Raw genomic sequence first — 13,612 nt, forward strand, 5'->3', positions numbered from 1 at the left:
ATATATATATATATATATATAAATGGAAGCATGGCCAGGTACGGTGGCTCAAGCCTGTAATCCCAGCACTTTGGCAGGCCAAGGTGGACAGGTCAGTTGAGGTCAGGAGTTCGAGACCAGCCTGGCCAACATGTTGAAACCACACCTCTACGAAAATTTCAAAAGTTAGCTGGGTGTGGTGGTAGGCATCTATAGTCCCGGCTACTTGGGAGGCTAAGGCAGGAGAATCACTTGAACCCAGGAGGCGGAGGTTGCAGTGAGCAGAGATGGCACTACTGTACTCCAGCCTGGGCAACAGAGTGAGACTCTGTCTCAAAAAAAAAGGAAATATGGAAGCATAAATGCTTGAGTTTGTCTGTTATGTGAAATACCTGTTAATTTTTGTTTCTGGACATCATTTGCTTTAGTCATATAATAAAATGACTAGTATTGAGTACTGCCATAAATTATTGAGAAGTCTGCTCTTTTGCTGAAAAGGAAAACCATTATAGGAAAAATTGTCTCTGATGGCCAAGTTGCAGTGGTCAGACCAAACATAAGAGTTTTTAAAATTTCTGACTTTTATTATCTTTGCTTATAGCTTTTTACCTGCACCTACTCAGCTATCTCAGGACCAGCTCGAGGCTGAAGAAAAGGCAAGATCCCAGAGATCACGGCAGACCTCATTGGTTTCCTCCCGAAGAGAGCCTCCCCCGTACGGATATCGGAAAGGCTGGATACCTCGGTTATTAGAGGTACATGTGGATCTTAAATTTAGATTTATTAAATTGTGCTGAAATTTATTATAGCACACTATAACATAAATTTAAATGTTAGAACCTCTGATTATGAATGTCAGTGTGATAGAAATTCTGGTTATGAGCTCTCAAGATGTATATTTCCCTCAGAAGATATATCATATTCTTTTTGCCTGTTATCTATCACTGCTTTGTGGTCACTAGAGAATTGTACCATTTGTCTATTCCTATATCAAACTATTAAACGTTTACAAGAAAACTAACATTTTATTAATCCAGGAATTATAGCATATGGAAAATAATCTAAAGTAAAAGATAAGAGAGATGAAAGTGGATTTCATGTTTGGTCTGTTCCTCCTTACCTCCAATAATACCACATAACCCTGAAGAGACAACTCTCCTTCAGGGAAAACTCCAGTAGCACTTCCTTTGCTCATTTCTTTCTTGTCACTTGTTTTCTCATCTTTGATTTGAGAATGTTAATATATATCTGATACATAGATTAAATATATTTTTAGGGGTATAAGACAAAATTTGGTTAATTTGAAGGCAATGAGGGAGAAGGAACCATCTGGCTTCTCCATCTAGCTTGTTGCCAAAGAACAAACCGGCTGGGTGCAGTGGCTCACGCCTGTAATGCCAGCACTTTGGGAGAGTGAGGCAGCAAATCACCTGAGGTTGGGAGTTTGACACCAACCTGACCAACATGAAAAACTCCATGTCTACTAAAAATACAAAGTTAGCTAGGCCTGGTAGCGCATGCCTTGAAATCCCAGCTACTAGGAGGCTGAGGCAGGAGAATCGCTTGAACCCAGGAAGCAGAGATTACAGTGAGCCGAGATTGCGCCATTGCACTGTAGCCTGGGCAACAAAAGCAAAATTCTGTCTCAAAAAAAAAAGAACAAGCTTCCCTGGCAGCACCTATTATAATTACTCAGAATACTTTAATTAATTAATTAATTTTATTTATTTTTTTGTCGGGGGAGGATGGAGTCTTGCTCTGTTGCCCGTCAGAGTGCAGTGGCATGATCTTGGCTCACTCCAACCTCTACCTCCCAGGTTCAAGCGATTCTCCTGCGTCAGCCTCCTGACTAGCTGGGATTACAGGCACTTGCCACCATGCCTGGCTAATTTTTTGTATTATTTTGTAGAGACAGAGTTTCACCCTGTTGGCCAGGCTGTTCTAACGCTCCTGATCTCAGGTGATCCACCTGCCTCAGCCTCGCAAAGTGCTAGGATTACAGGCAAGAGCTACTGCGCCCAGCCTACATTAATTTAATACATATTCCTTTGCCTGGTTCTAGGGCAGCCTTCCCATTCTTGACCACTTTCTTAACTAGGGAGAAAAGCAAACATTTGAGACCAATATTTTGCCTCCTCAAGACCTCCTCCACTTTTATCAAGCCTTTTTCTTCTCTCTCTCTCTCCCAGTATTATTCTGATTCCTGCCTATTTTGCTTCCTAATGTCCCAAGGAATGTACTTGCCCTATTAAAAATCTGAAGTGCCTATGCCATTCCTAGTTCTTTTCATTTTATCACTTTTCTTCTTCTTTTTTTTTGAGACGAGGGCTTGCTCTGTCACCCAGGCTAGAGTGTAGGGGTGCGATCTTGGCTCACTGCAGCCTCCTCCTGGGTTCAAGCGATTCTTCTGCCTCAGCGTCCCAACTAGCTGGGTATAGACACGTGTCATCATACCTGGCTAATTTTTGTATTTTCAGTAGAGGCAGAGTTTTGCCATGTTGACCAGGCTGGTCTCAGACTCCTGACCTCAAGTGATCTTCCTGCCTTGGCCTTCCGAAGTGCTGGGATTATAGGTGTGAGCTACCACACCCAGCCATCACCCCATCACTTTTTTTCTGTCCCTAGTAGTTATGATTTTAATTTTACAAATATGAAGGGCTCCACCTTTTTTCACATGCCTTCAATTAGTGATCATAGTATTCATTGAATTGAAAGTTGTAGCTTAGAGCCCTACCAGAAGCCATCTGTATTCTCAATCTCTTCCATGTGTCATTCCCCTGGCTACCAGACTCTATTTTTATTAGAGTTTATAAGAGGAACACCCAACTAGATCATATCTTGTCCTGAGTATTCCAAAAAAACCACATGTGGGTTTCTTTGTTGCTTTTTTGTCAACTTTTTTCTGGTCCTTGTGAATGCTGGTGTGTGAAGGCCAATCATATTGCAGTTATTAAGGGATTTTTGTCCTTTTGTTTTCTCTGATAGTGTAATTTGTGGGAGGCAGAACAAGATGAAAGATCATCAAGAAGTCTTATCTGGGGTAAAAACGTAGTGATTGGCATCATCTTATAGATGAGTTGAGTGTCTCTGTTGAGGCATTATAAATATTTGATCTGTCAATAGATTGCACAATGGGGGTAACAGGCATCATCTTAAATAGAATAGAAGAAATCTCATCCATGCATTTCAGTATTATGATTCTTGGTTGTTTTTAGCTTTTTAGATTCTTACTTGACTATCAGTCGTTTTGTATATCCTGGTGGAACAGAACACTTTATTTGAAAATCAAGCTGAAATGGCCAGCTAATCTGGAAATGCTGTGGATGCTTCTTGAGGGGAGTGAATGTTCTGTGGAAGAAGGCATTTTGTTCTAGTTTTCAATGTAAAAGCTGTGATTTTCTGGCAAGCTTAATGACCACATAATGCTACATCTACAGTTCTGAAGTGCTTATTATAGTTGAAAAACTCTAGCAAATCCAAGCATGTGTCAGATTGATGGCCTGGGTACGGGAAGCACTTTTCTTAGGAATGCTTTAACTCTTTCTCGTTTACAAGAAAATGTCTCTCATCTTTATTCTCTTGGTTTTCAAAAACTGCAGACAGCTCTTTAGCAAATAAGCATATTGTACTTAGGAACTCAGATCTTAGATCTAATGGAGTATTTCTTAAAGAGGTCTTGTAAAAGTGAGTATTTGCTTTTTTTTTTCATCAAGCCCACTCTAAATGATTAATTTTAATTTGTGTTTTCTATCATTTCTTAGTAGTACTCATTTGGCTGGTTTGAGCTAAAAGAAAGGTATTTCACAGTAGTAGAAAATACAAACCTTTTTGGAGTCTCAGAAGATCTGGGTTCAAGTCCTACATATGCTACCTGTGAGATCTTAGGAAAACCACTTAATTTTTCTAAACCTGAACATTTCCATGTAAAATACAAGGATGTTAAAGAGTTACAAAGATTAAGATACAAGTATGAATCATGTTTAAAGTGTACTAAGCAAATACTAAGTTTTTTAAAGCTACTTAAAAATTATACTTGATCCTCATGTTTGTTTGATAAACCTTGTTAAAATATTTCATCAGCAAACTTTATTTAGCTTGTTCTACTTTAGCAGTCTCAGTTTTCTCTCCTAAATAATTATATATAATCACTAGTAGAAACGTAGTAAACTCATTCCTAGATCGCTCCTATTGTATTCATTTGCTTCTCACATAACAATGAATAAATGGTATCATGTTAATAAAATCTAATTCCAAGAAAAAATCCTTTCTATTTATGCCCTAAGTGTCGCTTTACCTGTTCCTCACTAAAATATTATATATATACTAAAATATATACATATATATTTTGCTTTGTTCCAATCATTTTGCTTAGTTTCTTTCTGTGTATATAAAATCCACATTTTCTTGCTGTAGCCTGTAAGTTCCTTCATGATTTGGTGTTTTTCACTCATGTTACTTGTGCCTGAAGCTCTACTGTCCTCAGTAAGCTGTTAGCCCCACTGAATTCTCGTTTCCTAAAATATGCCAAGCTCATTCTTGCAGCAAGCCCTTTGCACTGGCTATTTGCTCTGTCTAGAAAATGCTTCCCTTGTGTATATATATGTGTATGTATCTTCCCGTGGCGGCTTTCTCATCATTCAGGCTTTAGCTCAAGTTACTTCTTCACAAAGGCTGTCCCAACCACCCTATCAAAAGTAGCCCCTTTTCCCAGTCTTTGTATTACCTTCATGGTACTTATCACAAGCCAAAGATTGTGTTTTTATATCTTTGCCTACTAGAATGTAAACTCCGCAACAGACCTCTGCTGTATCTCTAACATCTAGCAATACTAAGGACTTGATAATTATTTGCTGAATGAATGAATATATTTTGAATGTCAAATGACAATTAATTGTTTTATTTAACTGCTTCTAATGTATAGGATTTTGGAGATGGAGGTGCTTTTCCAGAGATCCATGTGGCTCAGTATCCACTGGATATGGGACGAAAGAAAAAAATGTCGAATGCACTGGCCATTCAGGTGGATTCTGAAGGAAAAATTAAATATGATGCAATCGCTCGACAAGGACAGTCAAAAGACAAGGTATTCCTCTCATGTTTTCCCTTAATGATAAATATTTTAGGAAAAATTTTTAATTTTGTGGACATGATAAATCTCTTGCTGTTTGAATTATGTTAAAAGTAACAACGTCTGGCCATGGTGGCTGGTACCTATATTCCCAGCTACTTGGGAGAGGCAGGAGGTTTGATTTAGCCCAAGAGTTTGAGGATATAGCGAGCCACTGTACTCTTTTTGGGTGACAGAGCAAGACCCTGTTTTTGAGGGTGGAAAAAAAGTACATTTTAAAACAGTTACTTTAAATTAGTAGCATTCTAAAACTGCCAGTAAATTTTTTAAAATCTGCAACCCCAGAGCCTTACCATCAATTTTTAATTTCTCCTATAGTTTCTTCTAATTTTTCCTATAGTCTTCTGGTTTCCTGCATGTACTGAGAGTACTTAGGTATTTATTTTAATAGTTCATTTGAATATAATAAATTACACAAACTTCTTTTGCCCTAGATTAAGTACAAAACTAGCATTTGCTATCCAGATTTAGGATGGCCCTGCTACTAAGTAATCCATAGGCCAAAAATAAAATTTGCTGAAAATAATCTCATCACAGAACAGCTACACTCAGGGCCAAGGAACTATTTTTAAGAAGACCTAGTTTTTTTTTTTTTCTTGTAAATAAATACTCAAGATAGAAGTAAAAGATTTCTTTAGAACTGATGATGTTTGGAAAAATACTTGAGAGCTTTGAGTACCTATCATTTGCCTCTCTCTCCACTGACCAAACTTATTCAATTTACCCTCTAAAATAGCACTAACAACTCATCCTTTGCTTCTGCATCATGGCTGCTGAGCTTTTGGGGAAAACAGTTATGCAATCATGCAGATTTATATCCCCTATTTCAGCTCAGCTCCCTTGGTACTCCCACCAAACTTTAATTCTTACTTCTTTTATACCATCTCATCCTTAGTGAGTGACTCCTCCATCTCTTTGAATATGAAGATTATTGGAAGAAAATTGTCAGTTTTCTTTATCCTGCACTTGTTTTTTTTTTTTCCTTTTACTTTTGTTTCTGCATGAAATGCCTTTTCCGTCTAAGCGTAATCTTATTTTATTTTATTTTTATTATTATTATTTTTTAATAAAATAAAGATGGGGTTTTACCATGTTGGTCAGGCTGGTCTTGAACTCCCGACCTCAGGTGATCCACCCGCATTGGCCTGCAAAGTGCTTGGATTACAGGCGTGAGCCACCACGCCCAGCCTATTTTATTTTTTATTTGTTTGGTTTGTTTTGTTTTGTTTTGAGACAGAGTCTTGTCCTGTTGCCCAGGCTGGAGTGCAGTGGCATGATCACGACTCACTGAAGCCTCAACATTCTGGGCTCAAACAATCCTCCCACCTCAGCCTCACAAGTAGCTGAGACCACAGGTGTGCACTACCATGCCCAGCTAATTTATTATTTTTTGTAGAGGTGAAATCTCCCTGTGTTGCTCAAGCTGATCTTGAACTTCTGAGCTCAAGCAATCATCCTGCCTCCACCCCGCAAAGTGCTGGGATCATGGGCGTGAGCCACTGCACCTGAATCTATACCTAATCTTGCTATATATATTCTGGATCTCAATCCCTTCCCTCTTCCTCTGTAAACCTTACCTGCTAGTCATTCTTCTCAACAGTTCTACACCTCTCCTCTTGTAATGGCTCTTTCCTGTTAGCAGTTGAATGTGCTTGTTTTTCTTGTCATTTGTTTGTTTATTCTTTTTCAGATTGTAGTGTCATGGCACCCTCATAGCTCATTGCAACCTTGAACTCTTGGGCTGAGGTGATTCTCCTACCTCAGCCTCCTGGGTAGCTGGGACTACAGGCACGCATCACCATGCCCAGCTCATTTTTTTTTTTAAGACGGAGTTTCACTCTTGTTACCCAGGCTGGAGTGCAATGGCGCAGTCTCGGCTCACCGCAACCTCCGCATCCCGGGTTCAGGCAATTCTCCTGCCTCAACCTCCTCAGTAGCTGGGATTACAGGCACGTGCCACCATGCCCAGCTAATGTTTTGTATTTTTAGTAGAGATGGGGTTTCACCATGTTGACCAGGATGGTCTCGATCTCTTGACCTCATGATCCACCCGCCTCGGCCTCCCAAAGTGCTGGGATTACAGGCTTGAGCCACCGCGCCTGGCCAACACTTTTTTTTTTAACAACACATTCTCTTTACACATTTTTTTTCTCACTCCATGAGTCTAACCAAAGAACACAGCATATTCTCTTTAATGTAATTTATTTGCCACTCATATGCTGATGACTGTTGAATCTGTGTTTCCAGCCCAGTATTCTCTGCTACACTGTAGGTCCTTATATCTTCCTGGCACAAGGGCAAGTGTATCTAGATCTCCCTGAAGTACTACTTAATCAAATCCAAACCTAAATACATAATTTTCCACTTAATCTACCTGCTATTTCTCTAACTCTGTAACTGGTAGTGATATTTTCCTAATTGTTTATGCTGAAAGCCTGGGAGTCATTTTTCCCTTTTATTATACTGATTTTTTTAAATTATACAAATAATATATTGTCATGGTAAAAGATACCATAAGTATATATCATAAGTATATACAGTACTGCCCACTTTTCTCCTACTTTACTTCCCAGAGGTAACTGCTGTTACTAGAGTGAGGTATATAATGCCAAATTTTTATTATGGATTTAGATATTTATGTATATTCTCATTTTACTAATACAGACACACTTGTAAACAAATGGAATTTTAATGCCCATAACTTCCTTTGACTTGCTTTTTTTTTTTTTTAATTTATTTGACAATTTTTATTAGTACATATAGGTCTCCATTTTTTTTTTATTAATCTGTATAGGATTCCATGGTGTGGTTATCTGCTGGTTTTGTTAAGCATTGGTGGTTTTTAGTTTTACAAACAGAAGTATATTCAAGATCCACATACAAACATCTTTTTGAACATGAGGATTTGTTTAAAATTCTTAGATGTGGACTTACTGGCTCAAAGGATGTTCAAATTTCACATGTGACACGTACTGCCCATATCTTCTTTCTGCTTAGTAATCATTCTAGTTCTTGTTTCCCTCAGACCTTCCATCTGTTTAGTCACTGTGAACTATCTTATTTCCTTAACACTTCTCGAGTATATTCCCCTCTCTAATACTTAGTGCAGGCCATTTTCATTTCTTGCATGATTTACTGCAGCCAAGTCTGAATCCATCTGCTTGCCATTTGTCTTGCTGGCCTGAATAAACGAATGCATCCATGTCTGTTTATCTTTCTCTCTCATTATATATATACACAGGTATGCAGAGTTAAAATCTTGCTGTGGCTTCCATAGTCTTTAGGGTAAGGACTAACCTGCTATGGCATGCCTGACCCCTTACTTACTTTTCTAGCCTCGCCTCAGCTCTCATGACCAGAATACTGAAATCCAAAAATAAACAGTTCCGTTTTAGCCATTCTATTTTCACTATAAAATAAATACCATTATAGGTGTTTTGTTTGTTTTTGAGACAGAGTCTTGCTCTGTCACCCAGGCTGGAGTGCAGTGGCGCAATAACGACTCACTGCAGCCTTGAACTCCTGAGCTCAAGTGATCCTCCCACCCCAGTCTTCTGAGTATTTGGGACTACAGGTGCACACCACCACACACCTGGCTAATTTTTGTATTTTTTGTAGTGACGGGGTTTCACTATGTTGCCCAGGCTGGTCTCGAACTCCTGAGCTCCAGTGATCTGCCTGCCTTGGCCTCCCAGAGTGTTGGGATTATAGCTGTGTGCCACCGTACCCAGCCAAGGTGGTTGTTAAGAAGATAAAACCTTTCTTTTTTTTTTTTTTTTTTTTTTCCTGAGACAAAATCTCACTTTGTTACCCAGGCTGGAGTGCAGCAAGGTGATCTTGGCCTCCCAAGTTCAAGCAATTCTCCTGCTTCGGCCTTCTGAGTAGCTGAACTTACAGGTGCCTGCCACCAGGCATGGCTAGTTTTTGTATTTTTAGTACAGACATGGTTTCACCATGTTGGTTAGACTGGTCTCGAACTCCTGACCTCAAGCAGTCCACCTGCCTCGGCCTCCCCCAAGTGCTGGGATTACAGGCGTGAGACACTGTCTGGCCAAGAAGAAAAAAACTTTCTTTTTTTTTTGCCCCCCACCCCGATCTTTTTTTTTTTTTTTTTAAGAAAAAACTTTCAAACATTCCCTGTAAATGTTTGCCATGAGGAACTACTTGTAGTTCCCCTAATGTGACACATTCTCTCTTTAGACTTTCCATGGATATTCTCCTTTTCCTAGAAAGCTCTACCCTTATTCGTTGTCTGACTTAATTCTGTTGCTTTCCATTCTTAGCTCACTCTTCACCATTCCAGGGTGTTATCCTGGACCTTCCCTGGCTAGAGTGAGTGTCCCTCTTCTCTACTCCCAATGTTTATCGTAGCAATCATCACCTTTTGTTGTAATTATCTGTTCACTCATAATCTATGTCATTTGACTACAATGTTTTTAAGGGTAGGGATTATATATTTATATTTTCCTCTTTGATGTCTTACATACTGCCTGAAAGCTTGAGACATAGGTATCCACCAGTGTTTTTTCGGTGAATAATAGTGGTTTTCATCGTATAACACAAAACCACTTCTCCTGAAGCCAGTGAGGAAGCATAGTCCACTCCTGCAAAAGGAAAATTCGGTCCCTATACGTGGAGAACATATGCTGGGAATTTAACCCTATATCATGGGGCCTTCACTTGACGCCAGCTGTCTTTGTTTTGGTGCATCTCTCCTTGGGGGTAATCACCCTTCTTTATTGGTACGTGCTACCTCTCCAGTCCCATTTGATAGGAAAAAACAACATCTAAGGGCAATAATTTGGAGTTGGCAGGTTGTGTTATTTTGAATGAAATACAGCTTTAGTCCGTTTGCATTCTATTTCAAGACTGGAAACCAAGAGTTTTATCTGATTTCTAGGGAATGATATTTAAATCACAGTCTATATTTTGATTATTTTATATTCAAAATAGAGTAGAACTGTTCATACTGAACTGTTTATTTTTGGATTTTAGTATCTTGGCCGAATAAGGTCTCTAAAGCATTCTTCCTTCTTTCTTCTTTTTCTTTTTCTTTTTGAGACCGAGTCTTGCTCTGTTGCCCAGACTGGAGTGTAATGGGGCAATCTTGGCTCACTGCAACCTCTGCCTCCCAGGTTTAAGTGATTCTCCTGCCTCAGCCTCCCAAGTAGCTGGGATTATAGGTGCACACCAACATGCCCAACTAATTTTTTTGTATTTTTAATAGAGACAGGGTTTCACCATGTTGGCCAGACAGGCTGGTGTCAAACTCCTAACTTCAGGTGATCCACCTGCCTCAGCTTCCCAAAGTGCTGGGATTACAGGCATGAGCCACTGTGCCTGGCCAGATCGTTCCTTTTGTCTATAATGCAGCCACTAGAAATGAATCCCAAACTGGTACCACTCTCAGGTTTATATCTTTTTGTTGTTGTTGTTGTTTTCTAGATGTGGATAGATTCATGCATGAAGTTTTGGAATGCATTGAACAATTCAACATTAATTGAGTAACTTGGCATTATGGGAGCACTTCTTGATTGTTTGAGAATGTCTTCAGCACTGTACAGTGTTTAGCATAAGTGGCACTACCTATGAATGCCAGTAGTATCCCCATCCCACCCCCATTGTCTTAACCAGAAACACCTCACACATTTACGGAGGCCCTGGGAGAGAAGAGTTAGAGGTGGCAGTGATGCCCTGTTTGACAACCACTGATTTTCCTGTTTTAGAAGAAATAGAAATTAACTGTATAATGTACAAAATAGGATTTTAAAGATTTTGTTATCATTCCAGAGACTAAACAGTTTATTGAATTTCTGAATTTGGACCAAGATATCTGATTTACTTCAAAGAGGTCTGGTATTCTTCAGAAACCAGGGAGTTCTCATTGAAGTATTAATAGTGAAAGAGTAAGAATGGAAAATGCTAGCTGTTAGGTATAAGAGGTAAGAAGAACCAGTGAGGATTCTAAGATGTAATATTCTAGGACAAGTCTAAGGCAATTGATCTCTCTACATGTGAAGTAAGTACTGCGTATAGGACTTATTAGTAATACAAAATTGGGAAGGAAAAAGTTTTTTAGCATAAATCTTCATAGAATCAAATGCTTTTTTCCTAATTATGATTTGAGTAATAAATGTTGAAATAAGGGGCTTGATGTATGAATTTTTCCCTCTGAAATAGTTATATAAGAAATATTACATACAGGCTAAGTGCGGTGGCTCATGCCCGTAATTCCAACACTTTGAGATGCTTGAGGTGGGAAGATCAATTGAGGCCAGGAGTTTGAGATTGGCCTGGGCATAATGAAACCCTGTCTCTTAAAGAAAAGAAATGTTGCATACATACTGGACCTAAAAAATGCCTTCAAGGTTATTACCCCAAAAAAACCCTAACAACTTTAAACTGACCCCACAATAAATTGTATGTTATCTTATTTGTATGATTTCACAAACTAGCTAAGGTAGGTAGTGTTTTCTTTCTATCTCACATAGTGAACGTTTTGACAGGCTTATCCTTTCAGTCAATCTAGTTATTTGCTAGTTATCTGTAATAAAATATCTGTTCACAGATGAGTTGCTGCTTTATCTTGTTGACAAAGCTTATTTGTTCTTCTGATACCTTCAAGAGTATAGTATTTTTCAGATTACCCTCCCCAGCCCCTTTGCCTCCTAGAATGGACTCAGTTTCTTCAGCACATTTAATTCTCAGACTATAAAAATTTGGGGGTTTGGCTGGGTGTGATGGCTCACGCCTGTATTCCCAGCACTTTGAGAGGCCAAGGTGGGTGGATTGCCTGAGATCAGGAGTTTAAGACCAGAGTGGGCAGCATGATGAAACCCTGGCTCTACTGAAAATACAAAAATTGGCCAGGCGTGGTGGCAGGCACCTGTGATCCCAGCTTCTCAGGAGGCGGAGGCAGAGGAATCACTTAAACCCAGGAGGCTGAGGTTGCAGTGAGCTGAGATTGCCTTACTGGACTCTAGCCTGGGCAACAAGAGCAAGACATCGTCTAAAAAAAAAAAAAATCGGGGTTTTTATAGTTAATTACTGTGGAGGAATCTTGCTCTTCAGATGTCCTTCACTCAGCCTTGTGAGATGCTAAAATCTTACTGATGCTCATTTGAAGGGTTATTAACTTAAGAATACCCAAATAAGAAGCAGCAAATGATTCTTGTATGCTAAATTTACTATTCACATTTTATGTTGAACATGTATGACTACCAGGGACCTGTTTACTTAGAATCCTTTCCTATAACGATTGCTATGGAGAAGTGATAAACTCTTCATGATTAACTCTTCATAGACTTGGTATTTTTTTCTAGTGTTGTTATATAATTTTCAGCTTATGGTTGTATAAGTTTTTCCATCCTGGAAAGAAATAAGACTTTTGAGGTCAGTTAATAGCTATGTGATCTTAATGTACTGAGCCTCACTCTTTTCAATAGAGTGAGTTTTATGATCTCTTCCAAGAGTATGGTGACACTAATAGCTCACATATCAGCAGTATGTGTTTTGTGCTAAACATCTTACGCTGTCCTACCTGATCCCTCTTCTCATTCCTGAGAAAAACAAGCTGGAGATTTCAGCATATAGCCATGAGATAGTTTTTTTCTGAGAAATCAGTAGCTTATAGAAAGTTCTGTAGGACCTAAAATATAAACTTAACTTGTTTATTCATTCATTCTTTCATTCATTTATCTTTAAAATAGAGATGAGGTCTTGCCATGTTTCTCAGGCTGGTCTCGAATTCCTGGGCTCAAGCTATACTCCAACCTTGGCTTTCCAAAGTGCTGAGATTGCAGGCATGAGTCACTGTTCCTAGCCTATAAACACCTTTAGCATGTAACAGAGCATCTCTAAAATTCATTTATATATTTGTTTGTACAGAAAAAATTGATTGAATATCTCCTTTGGACTAGTCATTATTATAAGCACAGGCGATGCTTTTTTTTTTTTGAGACAGAATCTCGCTCTGTTGCTCAGGCTGAAGGCAGTGGCACGATCTCTGTTCACTGCCACCTCTTCGTCCTGGGTTCAAGTGATTCTCCTGCCTCAGCCTCCCAAGTAGCTGGGATTACAGGCACCAACTACCACGGCCAGCTAATTTTTGTATTTTTTTAGTAGACGGGGTTTCACTGTGTTAGCCACTGTGTTGTGGTAGATATTAAAGTATCTACCACACCTGGCCAGTAGATACTTTAATAATAAGATTGCCCAAGGCTGGGCGCAGTGGCTCACGCCTGCAACCTCAGCACTTTGGGAGGCTGAGGCAGGCAAATTATGAGGTCAGGAGTTGGAGACCAGCCTGGCCAATATGGCGAAACCCCATCTCTACTAAAAAAAAATAACAAAAATTACCCGGGCCTGGTGGCACGTGCCTGTAGTCCCAGCTACTTGGAAGGCTGAGGCAGGAGAATCTCTTGAACCAGGGAGGCAGAGATTTTAGTGAGCTGAGATTTCGCCACTGACTGTAGCCTGGGTGACAGAGCAAGACTCTGTCTCAAA

The 13,612-nt window shown here is 39.4% G+C and overlaps 1 protein-coding gene across 1 annotated transcript in view; it reads left to right on the plus strand.

Moving 5' to 3' along the window:
- SNW1 (SNW domain containing 1) overlaps positions 1–13,612 on the plus strand; it is a 41,607-nt gene that overhangs the window by 4,840 nt on the left and 23,155 nt on the right. The window contains exons 2-3 of the mRNA XM_017528532.2: positions 581–734; positions 4,901–5,062. Coding sequence (XP_017384021.1) covers positions 581–734; positions 4,901–5,062 — 316 coding nt within the window. The remainder of the gene's footprint in view (positions 1–580; positions 735–4,900; positions 5,063–13,612) is intronic.

Source organism: Cebus imitator, unplaced genomic scaffold (assembly GCF_001604975.1).
Source record: "Cebus imitator isolate Cc_AM_T3 unplaced genomic scaffold, Cebus_imitator-1.0 Scaffold54, whole genome shotgun sequence".
Classification (NCBI taxonomy): domain Eukaryota; kingdom Metazoa; phylum Chordata; class Mammalia; order Primates; family Cebidae; genus Cebus; species Cebus imitator.